Source organism: Hyaena hyaena, unplaced genomic scaffold (genome assembly GCF_003009895.1).
Source record: "Hyaena hyaena isolate Hyena2069 unplaced genomic scaffold, ASM300989v1 scaffold_0, whole genome shotgun sequence".
Classification (NCBI taxonomy): Eukaryota; Metazoa; Chordata; class Mammalia; order Carnivora; family Hyaenidae; genus Hyaena; species Hyaena hyaena.
This window is the reverse complement of record NW_024080632.1, coordinates 3,761,995-3,785,070: the sequence shown is the minus strand read 5'-3', so window position 1 is coordinate 3,785,070 and position 23,076 is coordinate 3,761,995. Positions and strand designations below refer to the sequence as shown.

At 47.4% G+C, this 23,076-nt stretch overlaps 1 protein-coding gene across 1 annotated transcript in view; it reads left to right on the top strand.

Annotated features, from left to right (window-relative positions):
• Positions 1 to 9,807, top strand: part of CFAP251 (cilia and flagella associated protein 251) — a 67,600-nt gene extending 57,793 nt beyond the window's left edge. Inside the window, exons 21-23 of the mRNA XM_039220372.1 lie at positions 6,638 to 6,866; positions 8,270 to 8,371; positions 9,459 to 9,807. Coding sequence (XP_039076303.1) covers positions 6,638 to 6,866; positions 8,270 to 8,371; positions 9,459 to 9,595 — 468 coding nt within the window. The 3' untranslated portion in view covers positions 9,596 to 9,807. The remainder of the gene's footprint in view (positions 1 to 6,637; positions 6,867 to 8,269; positions 8,372 to 9,458) is intronic.
• The last annotated feature ends 13,269 nt before the right edge of the window (positions 9,808 to 23,076 follow it).

Genomic DNA, 23,076 nt, shown 5'->3' with positions numbered 1-23,076 from the left:
CCTGCACCCGCACCAGCAGCACCACCGTCCAGGCTCTTCTCTCTGGGGCTCCCACCGTGTGCCAGGTTCTGGGCTTAATCCCACTGCCCTTCAGTCCTCACAGCAGGGAGATGCTTTCATTGTCTCTGTCTCACAGACCAGGGAAGCGAGGCTGAGGGAGGGGAGGAAGCTTTCTCAGTCACTACAGCCCTTGAGGGGAGAGCTGGGTCTGCACCCCAGCTGGCCGGGCCCAGACCCCGTGTTCCATTCTACACGTGTGCTGTGGTGCAAACAAGGAAGAAACCCTAAAAGCGGGGACATCAAGCACTGGCCGTTGCTGAGGGTGGGGAGTTACAGGACACTTTATTTCCCTGTCTCCATTGCTTGAATTTTTATAACAAGCATGTCCTAATCTTTACTGGTTTTATGATTATAACAGGATAGATCATAGTGATAGTAGAAAATATATTTTATTTTATTTAAAAAAATTTTTAATGTCTATTAAAATTTATTTCTGAGAGAGAGGGAAAGAGAGAGAGAGAGACAGCATGAGCAGGGGAGGGTCAGAGAGAGAGGGAGACACAGAATCTGAAACAGGCTCCAGGCTCTGAGCTGGCAGTCAGCACAGAGCCCGACGCGGGGCTCGAACCCACAAACTGTGAGATTATGACCTGAGCTGAAGTCAGACGCTTAACTGACTGAGCCACCCAGGTGTCCCTAGATTTTAAAGCCTTTAAAACCATTTCCTGGAGCGAGTGCCTGGAAGTGTCTGACACCTGGCCTCTGATGAGGGGCTGGATGAAGGTCACCACCATAAAGGGCCCTGGAATGAGTAGTGTTCTTGTTTCTGGGTCACCTCACCCCAGACAGCAGGGAGAGAGGGTGGTGGCCGAGCACTGAGGGCCGGCCTGACCCTGGGACTGCGTCCAGTGGGTGTGGCGAGTCCCGCTCTTGGAGAAAGGCAGCTGTCATCCAAATATAGTTCCTGGAGGAAGCAGGGGGCAGCTGTGAGTCACGGAGCAATTCATAAATAGCAGGGGTGTCTCCAGATGTGACTGCAGTGAGGCTGCCCAGCCCTGAACCCCGCTCCTCAGCGCCCCTCCTTCCCTGCCCAGGGCAGTGTGGGAGCACTCGAAGGGGTCCCAGGAGGGGCACGAGGTGAAGACGTGCGCTGGGATGAGACAGACTCCTGATCTGCAGAGAATGTTCTAGAGAGCACCCTGCATCGGGAGGTGGGTGTGAGGAGGAGGGAGATTCCTCCCAGCCTGCGAGCCTATGAACCTAGCACAAGAGACACCAGCCCACAGGGGGAGCCTGCTTGTACGGTGAGCAAGGCCTCAGTTCCAATGTATCATGTTCCTCTCCACCTAACAGGGAGGTTAGAAAGCATAAGTGATAAAACATGATGCTGAAACAAGATTCTGAGGTCTCTTACGTGTCTCTTCACAGGGCCCAGACCCGTGCCTGGCACCTAGAAGGTGTTTAATAGATATTTGCTGACTATAAAGTCCTAGAGTGCAGGGCTGTCCTGGAATAATTAAGTGACTTGCCTTTCATTCACCTAGCGCTAAACCAAATGCTTGGTAACTTCTGGTAAATTGAACTAAACTAACAAGAGCAGTAAGTGGTTATTCTAAATAAGGCTTTTGTATATTTTAATTTTTTAATTTTTTTTTTTTTTGAGAGAGAGAGAGAGTGAGAGAGAGCGTGCAAGCAGGGGAGGGTCAGAGAGAGAGAAGGAGACAGAATCTAAAGCAGGCTCCCAGCTCTGAGCTGTCAGCACAGACCCTGACGTGGGGCTCAAACCCACAAACCGTAAGATCATGACCTGAGCCGAAGTCGGACACTGAACCAGCTGAGCCACCCAGGCCCCCCAGCCTTTTGTATGTTTTAAGAAAAATTCTCCCATGATCTCACTTTTGCCTGCATTGTTTGCTTTTTTGTTTTGTTTTGTTTCCTTATTTCTCTGGGTCCCTACAACCACCAGGCTCTGAAGAAGCGGAGGAAATAGACAGGAAAGCGATTGCTGAAGCTTCATGGAGGAGAGAGGTGTGGGCCCAAAGCGAGAACAAGCTCACCGCTGCCGGCCACCACTCCTCTCCAGGGAAAATCACAAGCCCGGTGCCGGTTCCTGTTGGCACCAGTATCACCTCTGCAGAAGTGATGTGGTCTAAGGGCAGTGTTTCCCCAGACCAGCAGCACCAGCTTGTAAGAAAGGCAGATTCTTGGCGCCCCGTCCCAGACTCCGTGAGTCAGAACCTCTGGGGGCAGGACCACTGTCCGTTTTAATAAGTGCGCCTGGTCATTTTGACCCCTGATGAAACTTGAAGCTCGAGAACCCCTGCCTTAAAGCCGTGCATCTCAACCCTGGCCGTGCATTCTGATCTCCCGAGGAGCTTCGATAGTATGTAACTGCTCATACTCCACGCCAGACGCATGAAGTCAGGATCTCAGGGAATGGGGCCTGGGGCTCAGAGTGTTTAAAGCTCCCCAGGTGACTCAAGTGAAGCACTGGCTTAGTGGAGGGGGGGCCAGTGGCTTTGTGAGAAGCCAACAAAGGGGCTCTGCTGAAGCCAAGCAGAGGCAGGGCAACTGAGGCGTAGGGAAGGCCCTCGGTGCTCCATTCCATCTCCAAGGCTCCTCTCCCAAGCGTGAACTTTGTTTAGACATGTAGCAGAACCTGCCTTTCCAACCAATACTTGCAAAGAAGGCTCAGGAAAGAAATGTCATGCCAAAGCTTCCAACTTTGTTTTCTGAGCTGTGATTCTTTTTTTAAATTTTTAAATGTTTATTTGTTTTTGAGAGAGAGAGAGAGAGAGAGACTGAGGGAGGGAGGGAGGGGCAAAGAGAGAGACACAGAATCCAAAGCAGGTTGGAGGCTCTGAGATGTCAGCACTGACCCTGATGCGAGGCTCGAACTCACGAACCATAAGATCATGACCTGAGCCAAAGTCGGACGCTTAACCGACTTAGCCACCCGGGCACCCCTCAAGCTGTGATTCTTGATCAGTCATATGGGAAAAGAGAGTAAGAGGTGAATCACCTACTCAATGGTTTGTGCTGAGAATGTTCTCTGAGATCTTTGGAATGCTCTGGGTATGAGTAACTCCCGCTTTTGAGTTTCTTTTTGGTATCTTTAGGTTAGGCTTATATTTCTTTTTTTTTTTTTTTTAAATGTTTTATTTATTTCTAGGAGAGAGAGAGAGAGACAGCGTGAGCAGGGGAGGGTTAGAGAGAGAGGGAGTCACAGACTGAAACAGGCTCCAGGCTCTGAGCTGGCAGTCAGCACAGAGCCCGACGCGGGGCTCGAACCCACGAACCGCGAGATCATGACCCGAGCGAAAGTCGGACGCTTAACCAACTACGCCACCCGGGCGCCCCTAGGCTTATATTTCGAATTGAGTTAAGTCATATGTTACATTTATAATGTGTATACATTTATATTATTTATGTAATTATAAATTATGTGTATAATTCATAATTTATAACTATAATTTATAGCTATAAATTTACAACTATAATTATAATTATATGTATCGTAATTAGCAAAGGCATAGAAAGTATAATCACAAGAATAGTTACTGCCTTTTGAGAGCTTACTGTGTATTAGGCATTATGTTTAGCACCTTAAATATATTGTCTTGGTAAACTTCAAAACTCCATAACCCTCTTTTTCAAGATAAGGAAGTTGAGAAGGTCACAGAGAAAATGGGAGCACCAGACTTTGAACCTAGGTCTATCATCAAAGATCATGCTTTTAGCCCCAGCCTCTACTCATAGCAGAGACCCATGGTAAATAGTAGCACATGTTTATAATAATACTATTAAAATTATGTAGTACAAAGTATAAATGATATGATAGTGGATAATATTTTATTTATAACTAAAATTATACATAATTTAACTTGCAACTGTACATAATATAAACTCAGTGAATATTCCATACACAGATGTTACAATTTAAAGCTACTTATATAGTATCAATTGTAGTTCATTTGTATCTGTAATTGATGATATTATGTCCAAGGACCATTCCTGGAATGTTGCATTGAAAATATATGGCTTCTTTGAAAATACTAGGTGATTACTAAGATACAGTATTGGGGGGGGAGCAGGCTACTAAATTATATACATATATGAGAAGAATTTTGCTAAACATATACATGTATATTTTAGGCACATGGTGGGGGGAAATGGAAAGAAAGTGCTTCAGATCTTTTATGGAAATTATGGTTGGACTCCAAAGATATTTTTGTTTTCTTAATAGTTGGGGGCCATACCAAGACATGAAGGTGCCCCCAATAGGTTGATACTTGGTGTTTCTTCAAGATGGTACTCTTCTGATTTTTGTTCTATGTAATTTATTGGACAGGAGAAATTAGTTACCTATTGATAAATATTATGTACAAATATAGATTCAATTCCTGATTCATTCCTACAAATGAAAGCAGAGTTCATGTTCTAGAAAAAAAAATTACTTCCTACTTTTCTGTGGCTCTTATTCCCTCTCTTTGTAAAATGCCAAGCCCCACAACTTGTTAGGACACATATTGGTTTAAAATGTAGATATTAAAGGGGTACCTGGGTGGTTCAGTCAGTTAAGCATCCGACTTCAGCTCAGGTCATGATCTCATAGTCCATGGGCTCAATCCCCGTATCGGGCTCTGTGCTGACAGCTCAGAGCCTGAGCTTGCTTTGGATTCTGTGTCTCCCTCTCTCTCTCTTTGCCCTTCTTCTGCTCATGCTCTGTCTCTGTCTCTCTCAAAAATAAATAAACATTATTTTAAATAATGTTATTTTAAATTAAATATTTTAAAGTAAACATTATTTAAAAATTTTTACTATAGATATTAAAATAAATTACTCATTTCTAGCCCTTTGCTGGGCATAATTTGAGTATCTGAATTTCATCCAACTGCAGTGTGCATGGTATTAAAGTACTGCAGAGGGAGAGATGGATGGCTGTGAGGAGTGGTTTTGTTTGTTTTATATTTCTCCCTGTCCTGTCTTCTGGCAGTTACATAAGGAGACCTATGTGGAGACCCGCATTAACAGGTACCACATTTCTGTTTGAATCCACAGATTGAGCAGCATCCTTTGTCATTCTAGAAAATTTGGAAAATACACAATGAATTTCCAAGTCAGGAAGCAGGCTTCATAGAATGGATTGGGATGTGTTCCCTTTTCTTTTGTTTTTTGTTTTTTTGGGTTTTTTTAGGGGGGTGATGAGAATTTGTGGAAAATTGGTATTTTAAAAAATATTTGGTAGAATTCACCAGTGAAGCCATCTGGTCCTTGGCTTTTCTTTGTGGAAGTTTTAAATCTCTTTACTTGTTACAGGTCTATTCAGAGTTTCTATTTCTTCTTGAGTCAGTTTTGGTCATTTGTGTCTTGCTACGAATGTGTTCATTTCATTTAAGTTATCTCATTGTAACATCATCAGTTACAGATTCATACAAATGAACTATAATTGAACATGCTGTTTGTACTTTCTGTTTCTGAGAGGTTGGTACTGGTGTTCTCTCTTTCAATTCTGATTTTAGTAATTGAGTCTCTTCTCTTTTTTTCTTGGTTATTCTAGCTAAAGATTTATCACTTTTGTTGAACTTTTCAATGAATGATGGCTTCTTAGGTGTTCACTTTTTAGTTATACCCCATAAGTTACATAAAGTCTTTTGTATATGCAAAATATTGCATAATAAAAATGGTAAAGAGAAGAAGGAAAAGTGAATCTTGGTGCAGTTAATTGTTTTAAGAAACTTACTAGGGCCATTGGTCCTATATTTGAGTTTCATCTGAATTATTTGCTTATTTTTTAATGTTTATTTATTTTGAGAGAGAGAGAGCTGGGGAGGGGCAGAGAGAGAGGGAGACCGAGAATCCCAAGCAGGCTCTGCACTGTCAGCGTGGAGCCTAACATAAGGCTCGATCTCACATGATCTTGAGATCATGACCTGAGCCAAAATCAAGAGTTGGACACTTAACTGAGTTTATAAGCTAATTTCTAAATTTGTGAGGATAATACCTTCTAAATGAAACTAACATCTGCCTCACAAAGGAAGAAAGTAGTTGATAGGTAAGAGGTGATAATAATGTAGCCGTGTTAATAGTATTGAAAAACCAGCCACTGTATTAGGACTGCAGTAACAAAACATCACAAACTGGGTGGCTTAAAGCAACAGAGACTTATTTCCCCACAGAATAAATCTAGCTGTCAGTAGGCCATGCTCTCTGTGAAACCTGTAGGGGAGAATCCTTCCTTCCCTCCTCACTTCTAGTTTCTGGTGGTTACCAGCAGTCCTGGGTTTGAACTGCGTCTTTCCACTCTCTGCCTCCATCATCACGTGGCCATCCCCTCCCTGTGTGTCTTCTCCTCTTCTTATAAGGAGACCATTCACAGTGGACTAGGCCCATCCCACTCCAGTATGATCTCATCTTAACTAATTACATCTGCCATGGCCCTATTTCTAAATAAGGTCACAATATGAGGTCCTGGGGGTTAGGACTTCAGCATCTCTTTCTTGGGGGATATAATCAACCCTTAGACATGTTTTCAACTAACTGTAAACATTTGTCTGCGACTGTCCAATTTTTAGAAGTATATTAAAGTGTCTTTTCTGCTTACCACGGTCTTTTTTTTTTTTAACCTCTTCCCTAGATTGAAGATATGTTTAATGAAGTCAGATTTAGTGAGTATGTGGACACTGGAAAGCTAATTGACAAAATCAACTTACCAGATTTCTTTAAAGTTTACCTCAATCACAGACCACCTTTTGGTAACACCATGCGTGGCATTCAGGATAGCTTTAACGTCCTCGGTTTTACCAATTCAAGCGGAAAGAAGGTTATACGAAGAGAAGACTTCCTAAAACTGCTTCTAACGAAAGGTAAATCCACAAATAGGGAATATCTTGTCACATTCTTGGGCCATTCCCACTGGAGAGAACTGCCTTTGGGGAGGCAGACCCCCTGGCAAACTTTTTTAAAAAAATGTTTATTTTTAAGAGAGAAAGACAGAGTGTGAGTGGGGGAGGATAGAGAGAGAGGGAGACACAGAATCCAAAGCAGACTCCAGGCTTTGAGCTGTCAGCACAGACCCCCACATGAGGGCTCAAACCCACAGACCGTGAAATCGTGATCTGAGCTAAAGTCAGGCGCTTCACCAACTAAGCCACCCAGGCGCCCCGACCCCCTGACACCTTTAATCAGATGGGGGCTTCAACCATGGGGGATGCCATCTGTTGACCCACAGAGCTGGCAAACACAGGGTGATGGGGAAGGCACTATCCTGGGTCCCTAAGAATCTGATTTGTGTTCCAACTTGCTGAACCTCTGGGAGAGTCAGTATCCTTGCTTATAAAATGGGAGTAAAAGTGCTATCCACCAATGTCACAGGGCTATTATGACACTGGGATGCAATTGTGAGGTAAAACCACACCACTGTAAAATTTTTTCTCTTAATCTACTGTTCTCCTCAACATTTCATGTGAGGAAGTCAAGTAGGCTTTCTCTCTGGGTGACAGTTTCCTCTTCATCAAGCTGGTGGTTCTAGTGTGAGGGAACATGAAATGAAGCTGAACACAGTCTGTTTAAAAAAAATTTTTTTTAAATGTTTATTTATATTTGAGAGAGGGTACACTAGCAGGGGAGGGGCAGAAAGAGAGGAAGAGACAGAATCCAAAGCAGGCTCCAGGCTCTGAGCTGTCAGCACAGAGCCCGACGTGGGGCTCGAACCCACAAACCCATGAGATCATGACCTGAGCCGAAGTCAGAAGCTCAGATGCCCCTGAGCCACCCAGGCATCCCAAGCTGAGGCCAGTCTTGATCAGAAAGTTGTCTTAGGGGCTTCTGGGTGGCTCAGTTGGTTAAGCGTCTGACTCTTGGTTTCGGCTCAGGTCATGATCTCACGATTTGGCGAGTCCAAGCCTCGCATCAGGCTCTGCGCTGCCAGTGTGTGGAGCTTGCTTAGGACTCTCCTGTTTCCTTCTCTCTCTGCCCCTTCCCCACTCACGCTCTCTCAAAATACACAAACTTAAAAAAAAAAAAAAAAAGAAAGTTGTCTTACTCTCCATACAAGCCCCAGCAGACTTCCCCTCCATGAAACACCAGTCTTAACCTCATATAAGGAAGGATATGTGACTCTGTAGGACTCTGTAGATTGTTTTTGTGCCCCAAGGAAAGGAAATCATGGAATAATTCTTTGAAGACCTTGGAATGACGATGCTAAGCTCTGACATTATGCATAGCCCCAAGAGCGGGAATGGACACTCTTTCCTTTAACGATACTCAGGTGAGCACATGACAGAGGAGGAGATGTGTGACTGCTTCGCTACGCTGTTTGGACTGAATCCTGAGGGGTGGAAATCTGAGCCCGCAGCCTCCTCCGTCAAAGGTACCGTTCCTGACTCTGCCTGGGCTTGCAGCCGTGGCTCACTAATTTGTCATAGACTTAAGCGTATTTGTTCCTCCTGCCTAGTGCAAGCCATCCTCCATAATACCGTGTGTACAACAAAGCAAGTCCGCCGGGGCCCCAACGTGAGCGAGAAAGGACCCGTGAGAGGCGCCATGTTTGATTGCCGTGTCTCGTCCATCCTCTGGGTCTTATTCCTCCTCGTCCCCCCTTTATTCAACTGACCCGGTCTTCATCTTCTCAGCTTGTGTGCCTGAGTACTGGCCCCTGGGGGAAGTACAGCTTGGAAGGTGTTTCAGAGGAGACTTTGTCGAGAGACTTGAAGAAGGACAGGGCTACAACTAGGCACAAGCCCGACTTCAAGCTGCCAGTGCTTGGAGGTTTTTAAAGCTCATCCTCCTTTCCTGCCTAAGGATTGCTCACCTTCTTCTCTAATCCTCTAGGGGGAGGGAAATGGACCCGCAATTAGGGTTGGGAGTTTAAGCTCTGGACGAACCCGTCTAAACCGCTCTCCCAGGCCTGCGGGGCATCACCACTGCCAGGCCCAGGACGCTGCCCAATGCCCCATGGTGGTCAAAGCCCATCACCGCTACCGAGACTGGGGTCAGGAGCAGAGACCCCTTGCCGGGCTTCCTTCTCCCTCTCTCCTTACTGGCCATCCCCAGTTTCGCATGAAACAGAGTTCTTGATCTCAGACGGTTCTAGACTCCAGTATCTGGTGAGTCATTTTGAACCTCCAAGCTCCCCTCCCCCATTCCCTGTGTACTCAGGACATCAGACCATAACCTACACTGGGTTCCTAGGTGTCTCCAAACAGTAAATCAACCATACCATGTGGTTGAAGGCTTTCCAGGGAAGTTCACAGAGATTTGGTAACAGTGCTCCAAACCGTGCAGGGGGGATTTTAGCCAATTTCCACCCAGGGGTGTTGAAGGACTCCCAGCCAAGCTGTAGCACAAAGCACCTCTCACTTTTGTTCAGTATCGGTTCCTTGTATTTTTGGAATGCGCTTCTGAGTTACAAACCTCATCATTCTGAAGGCATTTGTTTTGTTTTCTTGTTTGGCTAGGTTCAGAAATCTGCTTTGAAGAACAACTTCCAGACGAAATCACTGCAGAAATATTCGCGACTGACATTCTTGGCCTAACCATTTCACAAGATTTCAGACAAGATCCTATGGTCAGCGAAGTTGTAAGGAATGCTTGAGGCACAAAGGACTGTGTGTGTGCGCGGGGTTTGTTGTTTCTTTTTTTTTTTTTTTTCTTCCCAAGAGGCGCTGCTTTCCCTGTATTTCCCTGCCCCCCACTGTCATCTCTGGAACATTTAGACATTAAAAGCAAATTTCTGTTAAGCAGTGGAATTCACAAAGTTGGACATTCCACTGTTTCTCAAATAGAAAAGTGGCTGGAGGCAAAAGACACACTGGCAGCTGGATGTAAATGGTGGCTGGAGACCCCGCCCTGGCTTTCTGCTCCATCTAAGTCAGCGCCGCCTGCGCGGGATTGAACAGGACACGGAGGTGGTGTGGTCCCTGGGTGCAGAGAAGGCTTGCACCTGCAGCGGCCCTTCCCAGGGACACGTGCAGCTGTAGTCACTTCCCCTCAGGTGCCACCCAGCCCCTTGGCATAATGTGGTTTAATGGGGATCACCCCTGCCTGCTGTCTGACTGGTGGGGGGTGCTGGGTGCTCTGGGCTCCTGGGAGTCCCTGCTCCTGCCTTCTCATCAGCAAAACAACTAAGCAGCTGTGCGTGGCCGTTATGAAGAGCTTCACTGGCCATGCTTAACCCTGGCGGCAACTGCCAGAGAGAATGCAAAAGAGCATCCCCTGGGGCCCTGTGTGTGCTGCACCTGGACCAGAAACCACCCGGCCAGGCCCGGGAGTGGGGGCAGAACTCACCAACTGGAGTCTGTGAGCCTCCCCTCTCCCCCTCCCCTCCCCTCCCCTCTCTTCCCCTCCCCTCCCCTCTCTTCCCCTCCCCTCCCCTCTCTTCCCCTCCCCTCCCCTCTCTTCCCTTTCCCTCCCCTCCCCTCCCCTCTCCTCCCTTTCTCTTCCCTCTCACCCCTCCCCTCCCCTCCTCTCCCCCGCTGACTAGCATGGGTGATCCCTGGCCTCACGCTCCCTCCCAGGGCTTCCAGACATGTAGTAGGCACAAATGGGGCCCAGCCTCCCCAGCTCAGGGGATATTTAGGAAACATTGCTAAGTTTTCAGTGGTGTTTTGACCTTGAGACTAGAGCACTGACATTATGTAAACAGATGAAAGTCATGGTCTGATTTTAGAGATTTGTTATCAGTGATGAGTTTTCATTCAGACCCAAGTGCCAGATGTTATTCTCTGCACATGCTTAGCCCATCGCACCCTCCCACCCAAACCAGGTCCCTCCCCAGAGGCTCTGGCACGTGAGATGACATCTCTGGTCCCCTAAAGGCCCTTCTTCAGGAGCAGAGTCTGTGCAAGAGAAGTAGGTGACAGTAGTGTCGTCCTTCATGCACTGGGCCCTCCCTGCTTCATGGTGTCCACTTGGAGACATGGCCTCAGTGAGTCTTTGAACATAGAACAGAACCATCCACCGCAAACCTGGCTGTGTCACGGTGACCTTGGGATGGACAGCGTGGGCCAGGGCTCCGCAGGCATCTTCTATCGGGTTGTGTGGCCAGGGCTTTGCAACCTGGTTTACGTCTTGTTCCTTTTTTTTTAAAAAGGCAAAACAAAACAAGACCAAAAAAACCCACCATGCCTTATGAATCAATTTTGCAGCTGCTAAGGGCTTAGGAGACGTATTACCAAGCCAGTTAAAAAGTTCCTGGGGACATTTTAGGGAACAGGAAACTCTCAGATGACTTGTTCTCTTCAAAATTTACTCAGAATGGAATGCTGTCCGGACACCAACCAGGGGCTCCTGGTTAAATTAAATCTGGCACACCGTGATTTTGTTCTGATCGGCTACATGTATTGCAATCACTGCCTTGAGCAGAACTGGCCAGTGACCAGCTGGACCACCTGTGGCTGGATCCGTGAGCTGGGACCGCCTTCACACTGTGGCCGAGGTGCTCCCTCTGTGCTGATCTTCCTGCATCTCCAAGTCAGTACAGGGAGGGGAGGCCCTGGCTCTGATGTTCATCCAGGAAGGCCAAAACCCCAGGGGACGGCAGGATTCGTGTCAATAGCGTTCCCAACTGCTCCCAGCCCAGCTCGGCCACTGGGCGCCCTTCTCACCTTCAGGGCCCCTTTCTGCAGGTGCTTTTGTTTGGGTGTCTCTCAACCTGTTTGACCAACACGGAGAGGACCTGTGCACCTTTCAGCACCAGAAGCCCCTTTGTCTCCCAACATTGGCAGGCCCCGCCTGATGGCCACACAGGCCACCTGCTGGGACATCCACATCCCCACCCAGGGGAGGAAGTGGAAGACAGCCTTCCTGCCGAGGGAGCAGAGCACTCAGACTCTCCAGCGGTGTGCGTGGTAGAGCAGTGATGCCAGAGGGGGAGTGAGGAAAGACCAAAGAAGTATAATTGTTGGGCTTGTGCATCAAGACTCAGGGACAAAACACTGAAGACTGTGATGCTCTTTTGGAAGAACGCTGTTTCAGATGGCGTCTCTGGCTACTGACCAACCCAGCTATCCTGGTTTGCTGCTTCTAGAGTCTAGGAACCACCGGGAGCCTCCCCAGCCCACCCCCTCGGCTCTTCCCAAGCATGACAAGGGGCTTGTTTGCACACCATCTGCTCTGATGCCCAGGGGCTTGACGGCTCATTTTCTGCCCCTTACATTTGGTGGCTCTCTATGTACCCTTGGGTGTGGCTAATCTCTTAAACCTCAGTTTCCTCCTGGAGTAGCTGCTGGGTGATTGAGAGCGTTAAAGGAGAGGGTGCGAGTAGTGTTACCAGCACAAGGCAGAGCTCACAACAGGGCAGTGACTATTATTATTACGGGACACCTGTACCCGAGACCTGGGCAGATGATTGATGAGCATTAACCTCCTCCAATTCCGGAGCGTTAGCTTTGTTAGCACTTGTTTAAATAGAGGTGTCTGCTGGGTTTAACAATGGGGCCTCAATAAGTATCTGTAGAATGGATGGATGAACTCAGAGCTCTTTAATAGCTGCCTTTGCTTTAGAGCAAAAGTGAGCACCAGGTCCCGCCAGGCTCTCTCCATTGGGGTCGGTGGACTTTCTCTGTAAAGGGCCAGAGAGTAAATGTCCAGGCTCTGCAGGCCGAATGGCTCTGTCACACCTCCTTGACTTGCCCATTGGAATACACCGGCAACGATAGACCATCCGGAAAAGAATGACTGTGGCTGTGTTCCAACTGAGTTTCTTAATGGACACTGAAATTTGGATTTCACGATAATCTCCACATATCACAAAATCACCTCCTTTTGAATTTTTTCAACCATTGAAAATTATGAAAACCATTCTTAACCTGTAGGCCACGTGAAAACTGCATCCGCTCTACCCCCTCGGCCAGGATCCCTCCTCCCAACAGTTTTACAAATACCGCGCATCCGTACAAACAGCCAGAGCAAACCGACACGCTCTCCAATCCTGTCAAGGTCAAGACGAGCAAGAGAAGACTGAGAAACAGTCTCTGATGGGAAGAGACTAAGGAGACACAGTGGGGAAGTGCAAAATGGGATCCCAGAGGGGTTTCCGGGACAGGAAGCGGGCACTGGGGAAACCGTGCACTCCAGCTGAGGTCTGTAGATGAGTTAATGGCATCGCGGCAATGTTAATTTCTTCGTCTTCATCACTATATGGTGGTTACATGGGGAGGGGGTACATATCTGGGAAGCTGGGTAAAGGGCCCATGGGAACTCTCTGTCTTACCTTTGCAACTCTCCTGTAAATCTAAAATTAGCTCAAAATTAAAACACACACACACACACACACACACACACACCCCTACACCACCTTTCTGACTCAGTTGCCCCTGAATGGTTTCCGTGCTCCGCCCTATGCCTCTCCATTCTCCAGCAAACACTCCCAAAGCCAGTCAGGGCTGGCTGCTTTTGTCTGTCACCTCACCTGCTGTCTGTCCTCTGTGACCACGAGACTTTGCTGTGCTTCCAGGCAGTGCAGACAGGAAGGATCTTTTTGAAAAGATCTGTCTCCTGGGAAGCCTGGATGGTCCAGTCAGTTGAGTGTCCAACTTTTGCTCAGGTCATGAACTCACCATTTGTGGGTTCGAGCCCCACATTGGGCTCTGTGCCGACAGCTCAGAGCCTGGAGCCTGCTTCGGATTCTGTCTCCCTTTCGCTGCCCCTCCCCTGCTCATGCTCTCTCTCTCTCTCTCTGTGTCTCTCAAAAAATAAAAAGTTTAAAAAAAATTTTTTTTTAAACTTAGCTTAAAGGAAAACAAAACAACAACAACAAAATACCCTAGGACTCCTGGCTGGCTCAGTCAGTAGAACATGCGACTCTTAATCTTGGGGTTGTTTGAGCCCCACATGGAGGGTAGAGATTACTTTAAAATGAAATCTTAAAAAAAACAAAACACCACAACAGGTTGATGCAACATTCTTCAATGGCAGTGCAATAGAGTATAGGGACCGACTGACCTCTCAGGACAGTGACTAGCAGGTCCCTGTCCCCTCTAGCTTGTTTTCCTGAGCTGCTGATACCTGAAGGCAGCCCTGTTGCTTTTGTAGGTAACAGTAGGTGTTGATCATTGCCCAGGGGAGAGGCCTCAGGCCCAGGAAGATCACTGTCCACTGCTGGTTCCATGCCTTTCTCGGTAGTTTGGAATTGCTAGTGGCACAGTGGGAAAGTTCAACACCCAAGTCGCTGCCATGGGAAGGGACTGAACCATTATGTTCTTCCCAAGTCCCTCACGTTTTCTCGTTTTGTTGATTGGAAGTCACAAACCACATCAATGTAAACATGGTATTTATTTATTTATTTATTTTTTAAATGTTTTATTTATTTCTAGGAGAGAGAGACAGCGTGAGCAGGGGAGGGACAGAGAGAGAGGGAGTCACACACTGAAACAGGCTCCAGGCTCCGAGCTGGCAGTCAGCACAGAGCCCGACGCGGGGCTCGAACCCACAAACGGTGAGATCATGACCTAAGCGAAAGTCGGAAAGTCGGACGCTTAACCGACTAAGCCACCCAGGCGCCCCAACATGGTATTTATTTTTGTATGTCTTACTCTTTTTCTTTAAAATTTTAAAAATGTTTATTCATTTTTAGGCAGGCAAGGGAGGGGGGGAGAGAGAGGGAGACACAGAATCCAAAGCAGGCTCCAGGCTCTGAGCTGTCAGCACAGAGCCCAACACGGGGCTCGAACCCACAAACCCTGAGATCATGACCTGAGCCAAAGTTGACACTCAACTGACTGAGGCACCTAGGCGCCCCTGTATATCTTACTCTTCAAAGCAAGTGGGGGTGTTTTCTTTGGGAGGGGAGCAAGTTCAGTTACGAGGAACTAATGCGTGCTCCTGGCCAGCACTTCCAACATTGCAGAAGTGGGTGTTGCACGATGCGAGTTCCCCCATCCTGGCAGCATACCTGCCCCGGAGAAGGGAGCAGCGGGTGGGACCGTAGTCCTGGGGTCTGTAGCAAAGACAATACCCTGAGTGGTGGCTCCAGCATGGGGGAGACATGGGGTTGTGGCAAACCCAGGGCACACCGTACTATCTAAGGGGCTGGCTGCTGCCTTGCTTCTCCTCCGTGAGTGCCTGATTTCTTCACAGATGGGCTCCGTTCATCCATTTGTTTGTCCATTTGTCCATTTGTCCATTCATGAACTGAGCAAATAGTTACTGTGTGCTAGCACTGTATGAGCACTGGGTGTGCGGTTGTAAACAAGAACAGGCACGGCCATTGTCTTTAGGGAGCTCATGTTAGACAAACACATAAATATGCCATTGCAAATTATTCTCAGAGTCATAAAGAAAAAGCATTGAATATATTGAATACCAAGAGGGGAGTGTGCTTTAGTTAAGGTGGTCAGGGAAGGTCTCTTCGAAGATGAGACATCGATGTTGAGAGCCAGTCATGGAAAGAGACAGGCGAGAACATCCCAGACAGAGGGGACAGTGTGCACCAAAGCCAGAAGCATTCAGTGAACCGAAGGTTTGTGTGGTCAGAACACAGAAGGGGATGTAGGCTCAAGACGAGGTCCTCAGGGGTCTAGAAGGATCTCTAGTGTTCCTTCAGTGCTACCATTATATGGTTCTCCCTCAGGAGTCAGAGTAGGAACGTTTTCATGTGAGGAATGGAGGCTAGTCGAGTCTTCCAGGTGGAAGATCTGGCCACCCTCATTTCTTTTATCCAGAGTCTTGTTGTGGGATAGAGGATCCCAGGAAAGACCATAAATAAGTCACGTGTAGAGCCAGTCTTTTCTGTTCTTTCACGTGACACCAGCCAAAGGTAGAAACGCCTACTGTGGCTTCTGCTTCATAACCCGTATGTCCCGAGTTGGCGTCTCTTCATCTTCCTTCATTTTCCAGAGATTTCAATATTTTTTTTTTAAATGTGACCACAATTTTCTCAGTGATCCTGTTCCTTTGTGAGCAATCATGTTTAACTGTACTTTCCCCTAGTTGCTGGTAATTGCCTGAAGGCAGCCTGCTCTGCAGTAAAGTGTCAGCAAATGCATGCCACTTCCCCCTTCCTCTGTGCCCTGCTGGCCATCTCTACCTTTTCCACTTTTGTGAAATAAATGGTGGAATGGCAGTAACTTGTGGCCTGCAGATCCTCTTACTAAGTGACCCGAGCGTCAACACAGCATGCTAAGCCCTGGATATAATGTAGCACAAAGCATGGTTCTTGCCCTTAAGATGGTCACATTGTAGTGAGGGAAACAGACATGGCAATAATTACAGAATCTTGTGATATGATATAGGGATATCTGGAGCAGATGGGGTGGGAAGGAAGAGGGGATCAGGGTAGGTGGAGGGGAAATTACATAAATGAGGCACCCTAAGCCAGTCTAAGGGGTCTCTGGAGGTGGTGGCAGGGGAGCAACCCCTTACGTTGAGAGAAAGCAATGGTTACGTTATGGGTGGCCTTGTGAGCTAAATCAAGGAGGTTAAACTTGAAGATTAAAGTAAAGGAGGGGAAATGGATTACATTTGCAATTTAGAGGCATAGAACTGGGTGATGGGCAGGAGGGGATGGCTGGCAAAGGGACAACAGCAAGGAGACTATTATAGTATTTTGGGGAGAAGTAAAGGATGGCAACAAGATGCAATTCAGGAAATATAAAGAAATGTAACGACTAAGCTTCAGTATGGTGTCAATCATGATCTTTGATTTGCAGCAAAAGAAATGGGCTCTGGTTAGCTTAAGTGGAAAGGGACTTTATTTGAAGACTATCAGATAACTCAAAGAATCAAGGAAAAGACTCGAGAAACAAGTTCTGAAAATGAGCAAAAACCAAAGAAGGCCAGGGGTGCCTGGGTGGCTCAGTCAGTTAAGCGGCCAACTTCAGTGGTTCATGGGATCGAGACCCACGGTGGGCTCTGTGCTCACAGCTCAGAGCCTGGGGCCTGCTTCAGATTCTGTGTCTCCCTCACTCTTCCCCTCCCCTACTCACACTCTGTCTCTCTTAAAAATAAACATTAAAGGGACACCTGGGTAGCTCAGTTTGTTAAGCGTCTAACTTCAGCTCAGGTCACGATCTTGCAGTTCATGAGTTCGAACCTGTCAGGCTCTGTGCTGACAGCAGGGAGCCTGCTTCGGATTCTGTCTGTCTCTCTCTCTCTCAAAAATCAGTAAACATTAAAAAATAAACATTAAAAGAATTAAAAATAATAAAAATTTTGGGGCACCTGGATGGCTCAGTCAGTTAAGCGTCCGACTTCGGCTCAGCTCATGATCTCATGGTTCGTGGGTTCGAGCCCCACGTTGGGCTCTGTGCTGACAGCTAGCTTAGAGCCTGGAGGCTGCTTCAGATTCTATGTCTCCCTCTCTCTCTGACCCTCCCCTGCTCATGCTGTCTCTCTCTCTCTCTCTCAGAAATAAAAACATTAAAAATTTAAAAAAAATAATAAAAATTTTAAAAAGAACCAAAAAACGCCAGGTGCGTGAGCTCAGTGCCTCCAATCCTCTCCAGTGGCCACTTCTGCTCTAAGTCATTTTTCCACAGCCCCTACGCTCCCTCAAAAATCGAAGTCAAAATAAAAAACCACAGTGAAATGCCATGCCACACCCACTAGGATGGCTAAAATAAAAAAGACAGAAGAGAACAAGTGTTGGCGAGGATGTGGAGACGTTGGAACCTTAGTGTACTGCCAGGGGGGACGTAAAATGGCACTGCTGCTGTGGAAAACAGTCTGGCAGCTCCTCAAAATGTGAAACACAGAGTTACCATATGGCCCGGCAATTCTACTACTCGGTATACATAGGCAAGAGAAATGAAAAACGCATCTGTACAAAAACCTGTATGGTAATTTTCATAGTAACTGTGTTCAGAAGAGCCAAACAATGGAAGCATCCCAGTGCTCATCAGTGAATGACTGGATAACCAAAACGTGGCAAATTCACACGCAATGGAATATTATTGAGCCATAAAAAGGAATGAAGTATTAACACGTGCTGTAACACGGATGACCCTTGAAAATATGCTAGGACACCAGTCACAGAAGGACACATATTGTTTGGTCCCATTTATGTGAAATGCCCAGAATAGGCAAATCTATATGGGCAGGAAGTAGATTTGTGGCTTTCTGTAGCTGCCTCTAACCTTGGGTAGAGGGTCTCTTTTTCGGATAACAAAAATGTTCTAAAAATAAGTGTGGTGATGGTTTCATAACTCTGTAAACATACTAAAAAGCACTTAAAAGGGTGGATTTTATGGCATGCTAATGATATTTCAATAAAGTTATTTTAAAAAACCAACCGGCTAGGGGCAGCTGGGTGGCTCAGTTGGTTAAGCATCCGACTTTGGCTCAGGTTATGATCTCATGGTTCGTGAGTTCAAGCCCCACACCCGTCTCTCTGCTGTTAGTGCAGAGCTTGCTTCAGATTCTCTCTCTCTCTCTCTATCTTCCCCTCCCCTGCTCGCACTATTTCTCTTTCAAAACAAGCAAATAACAACCAAACAAACATGGGGGAACAAAGAAAAAAAACCACCAACTGTCTAAGGTTGGGACCCATGCCCAGGACCTAATGCCGTGGGAAAAAAGGAAGACAAGCCCCGCCACTAGCTTTTGGGGAAGGAGGGGTTGGCTTTTACCTCCAAAGACTCACCCAAAACTGGGAAGGATATTCAGACGCTGAGTAGCATGCAGGAAGGAGGCAGAAGGCGTTTGGGCAGCCTTCTAGATAGCTGACCTGAGAACTCACCAAGCCTGTTTGTGGACAGATCTCTAACTTTGCTCCAAGTCACTGGGTCCTGAGCAGACATCCTGTGTTTCATCATTCATCGTCAGAAGAGCGTCTGGACTACACTGACTCACCTTTGAACACATGAATGTTTCAAAGCACTTCATGTCCACTATCTCTTTATTTTTATGTGACCTCAAGTGGCTCAACTTCTGGGCAAGCCAGTGGCTGCATGGATGGATATGCAAATTGCCGATCCACTAGTAGTTGAGCTGGTGACAATTTTTACAGTTGTAGTTTTAGGGAAGAAAGATATGGAGAGGCAGATTGTCGTATCTGGTTTGTCAAAAAGAATTTTTTTTCAGGGTCTCCCCGGTCTATAATAACGCCCACACTATAGGGGAGATCTCCTCCACAATCATTTAAGACCCAATTTAGGCTCTACCAGTGGTAGGCTGTTAATGTTCACTAACCAGCTCTAGACAGAGGAGGGACAGGAGGGTCCTGATGAAAAGCACTCGCCAATTTCCATAGTGTCAACATTCCCGCCATGTTGATTTCCAACTACCAACTTTATGATGGATGTGGGTGGGGAATCCTGGAGAAGAGAACAGGAGAGCATGGTTCTGGTCAGAACTCTGCTAACTGGCTGTGTGACTTCTGAGTTCTAGTGTCCTTTTCTGTAATGGGGGGGAGGTTTTATACCCTGCCCCACACCCTTTGGCTTCCGTCTCCGAGGAAAGGACTATATTTCATTCTGTGGTTGGAGTATTCTCTTCAGTTCTCTCCCTTTGCTGGACTTTGCTAATGGCCTGCTCCCCAAACACCAAAACACCTCTGTTTATGAAAACAACTTGCTCCTGCAAGTTGCTAGGTGAGGACCAATGCTGCAGAGAAGCAAGAGCCAGGCCCGCGCTGCCTCACAATTTCGTATCACACTTCAGAGGTGGAAACCTCCTCAAATCCCCTCCCTGTGCAACAGTGGATTAAGAGTTGAATTTAGTAGCCCAGAAAGAGGGGTGGTTGGACTTCCATTCCTAGCATGGGTCATAAAGATGCAAAGGATCATCCAGGTCCTTTATTTACCAAATCCTCTCCAGTCTCTAGCACTTACTATATGCCAAGCACTGCTCTAAGTGCTTGACAAATACTGTTTCATTCTCATGACAGTTCCATGAGGCAGGTGGTGTTATTTTCACCCCATTTTACAGATGAGGCACAGAGAGGTAAAGACAGAAGCCATAACTAAGTAACTCACCTCTGTAACCCTATGATCTCTTTTTTAACATCTCTAGAATAACAACTAACATTCAGAGACAGCCTGACATCCAGTTTCTAGTAACTAGGTAGGTATTCAAATGAACTCTCAATCTAAAGGTAAGGAATAGTCTAAATTGTAAGGAATAGCTGAAATGGAAGGGAAAAGAGAAGCCAGCAAAGAAGCCATTTTAACCCTGAGAGCTTTGTCAAGTCTAGCATATTTGAACTCTAGTGTGAGTGGCTTTTTGAGGCAAGAGACCAGAAATAAAAGTCCATGTGGGAGATGAGACCTTCCCAAAATAATTTGAGACCCTATTGGGCCCCACCAGTGGTATTCTGGTAAATGTTTACCAACCAGCTCTGAGCGGGGTCGAGGAAAGGATCCTGATATACAGAATTTTTCAATTTCCATAGTGTAAATACTCCTGCCACAGTGATTTCAAACCATCAACATGGGGTCACTGAGCTCAGAGTTGGGAAGTGCAGGCCTGTCAGCCAGCAGCTCACATCACTGACACCCCGCCCCACGATCCCCCCTCCAGGGTATGATAAGCCAACCAGACTTGCTCAATAGGGCAGCCTATATTTGCATCATCAGGGTGGTCCAGGGACCCATAAGCCCTGAGCTTGGATGTAAGTAGTCCTGGAATAGCACTGCCCTCAGGAGCCTGGCAGGAGCGAATGTAAATCATCTCTGGAGGAAGGGAACTTCATCCTAGGCCTCAAATTATTCCTATAAATAAATTTTAAAATGCAGTGTCCAGCATGGTCAAAGAGAACCAGGCAGACCACAAGGAAATAGGACACCATGAGCAAGAACCAGGACAAACAGACCCTCAGATACTTCAAATATTAGAATTATCAGACACAGACTATAAAACAACTGTGCTCTGTTGAAAGAAAGGTTAAAAATATCTGCAGGGGACAGGGAAGTATAAAAGAGGCGTACTAGATTTATAAAGAACACTTGTAGAAAGCTTTATAGTTTAATCAGAGATCAAGAACACAAATACCATCGGGGGCCATCTGGTAATGCCAAGGAGTAAAGTGACCTGGTGACACACTGGTGACCTGGAGAGCTTTGTCTGAGGGCCACAGGGCTCCTCCGCTCCAGCGCATTGTTACCATGTGGCCCTGGGGGACCAGTTTACAGATCTGCTATTGCTGAAGAAGCCAGATATTTTTATTTCTTTTTATTGTGGTGAAATACACATAAAACTGACCACTGTAACCATTTTAAGGTGTACAATTCAGCACACTTAAGTATATTCACAATGCTGTACAGCAATCACCATTATCTAGTTCTAGAACTTTCTTATAATCCCAAAAAGGAATCCCAACCTCCTTGGAAGTCACTTTCTATTCCTCCACCCCCAACCCCACCCCCTGGCAACCGCCAACCTGCTCTGTCTCCATTGGTTTCCCCAGTTTAGGTACCTCATGTAGGTAGAACTATACAATATTTGTTCTTTTGTGACTGACTTCTTGTACTTACTATGTTCTCAAAGTTCATCCATGCCATGGCATGGATCATACTTCATTCCTTCCCAACAGCTGAATAATATTCTATTGGGTGGATATACACACATCCACTTATCAGTTGATATTTGAATGTTTGACATCTTCCTGTTTTATTTTTTTAAGTTTTATTTATTTAAGTAATGTCTACACCCAGTGTGGGGCTTGAACTCACCACCCAGAGATCAAGAGTCGCATGCTCCTCAGACTGACCCAGTCAGGCACCCCAGAAATCCTATTTTTTCAAATATATATATTCAGGAGTTCTTTGTGGCTCTAAGCCATCAGAGGGCCAACAGTAGAGACCTCTGTTTTATGACCTGCTGTGACGTATTTTCCTAGATATAATGCTCAGAATGATTCACTAAGGTAAGTGTTGTCTTATTTTTCTTATTAGGCACCCATTTCTCCAGTGGCTTTTCTCCCCAAAACCAAAATCTCAGGGGGTAACTGCTTGGTTCTAGAATGAGTGGGGGCTCTGGGATCTAGTTTATGGCTGCGACCTTGAGGTTTCCCGGGACTCCTTTCCCTGCAGGCAAAATGACTTGTGTTGGGCTAGTTTATCCCCAAGGGTCTGGGTTTGCTAACAGGGTCACCCTCGTTTTCCCTAGCGTCCATCTGGGCATGGATCAGCTCTGGTCAAGTCGGTTGAGCGGCAGCTGAACACAGAGATGAGGCACCTGGGTTATCCGGCCATGGTAGATTCTTCCAAGAGCTGTCCTGAGACATGATGGGGAAGAAGCTACCTCAAAATCCTCCCTGTAGGCCGGCCAGGCCCATTGCACCTGCTGGGGTCATTTGTTCTCGTGAGGTAGCAGCACCTGGTCTGAGCCTGGGACTTCAGTGAGGAGTGGCTTCAATTTAAATCGTGGCTCTCTGACAGCAGCCGCAGAAGGAAAGGAAGAGCCCCTGCTGAAATGCTGATAATCGCTGAGTTTTTCCTGCGCGGAAAGCTATTTAATAGGGTCGACTGTCTCGCGGTCGCCTCGCCCCCGACATCTTTCCTTCAGCTCTAGTTTTCCCAAAGGAAGGGGGAAAGGGAAGCGACGTCCTAGCTCGCGTGTTTGCACGGGGCAGAGGACCGGCAGAGACCCGCGTTTCCCAACTCTTTCCAGGAGCACCTCGCGCCCCGAATCGCCGCCCTCAACTCTGAGAAGTCAGGAGCCTCACAGGACACTTGCATTATTGCACCCGCTGCACACACACCCGGGGCAGCGCACCAGCCGCCGGACTGGCTCCCAAGGAATGCGCCCCCTCCACGGCCGGCCGCCCCGTCGGCGCGCCCTCCCGGGGGGACCCCGCGGCACCTGCGGCCTCCGAGTGGGTGTCCCCGCTCCCGGGCGCCCCCTCCGCGCGCCCCGAGCCGGGGGTGGCCGGGCGCCCCCGGCCGCCTCCCCGGGGAGCGGGGGGTCGCGGGCGCCTCCCCGGGAGGGCGGGGTGGGGGGTGGGGGTCGCGGCGCTGGCCCGCGGCGGCGGCGGCACCCGGAGGCCGCACTGCTGGCGGCCGCGGCGGCGCTGCTCCCCCTGCTCGGTGCAGCTGGCGCCCGGCGCTTGCGCACTGGGCCCCGGGCGCGCGGCGGCTCCGGCTTTGTGTGTGTGTGTGTGAGTGTGTGTGAGTGTGTGAGAGAGTGTGTGTGTGAGTG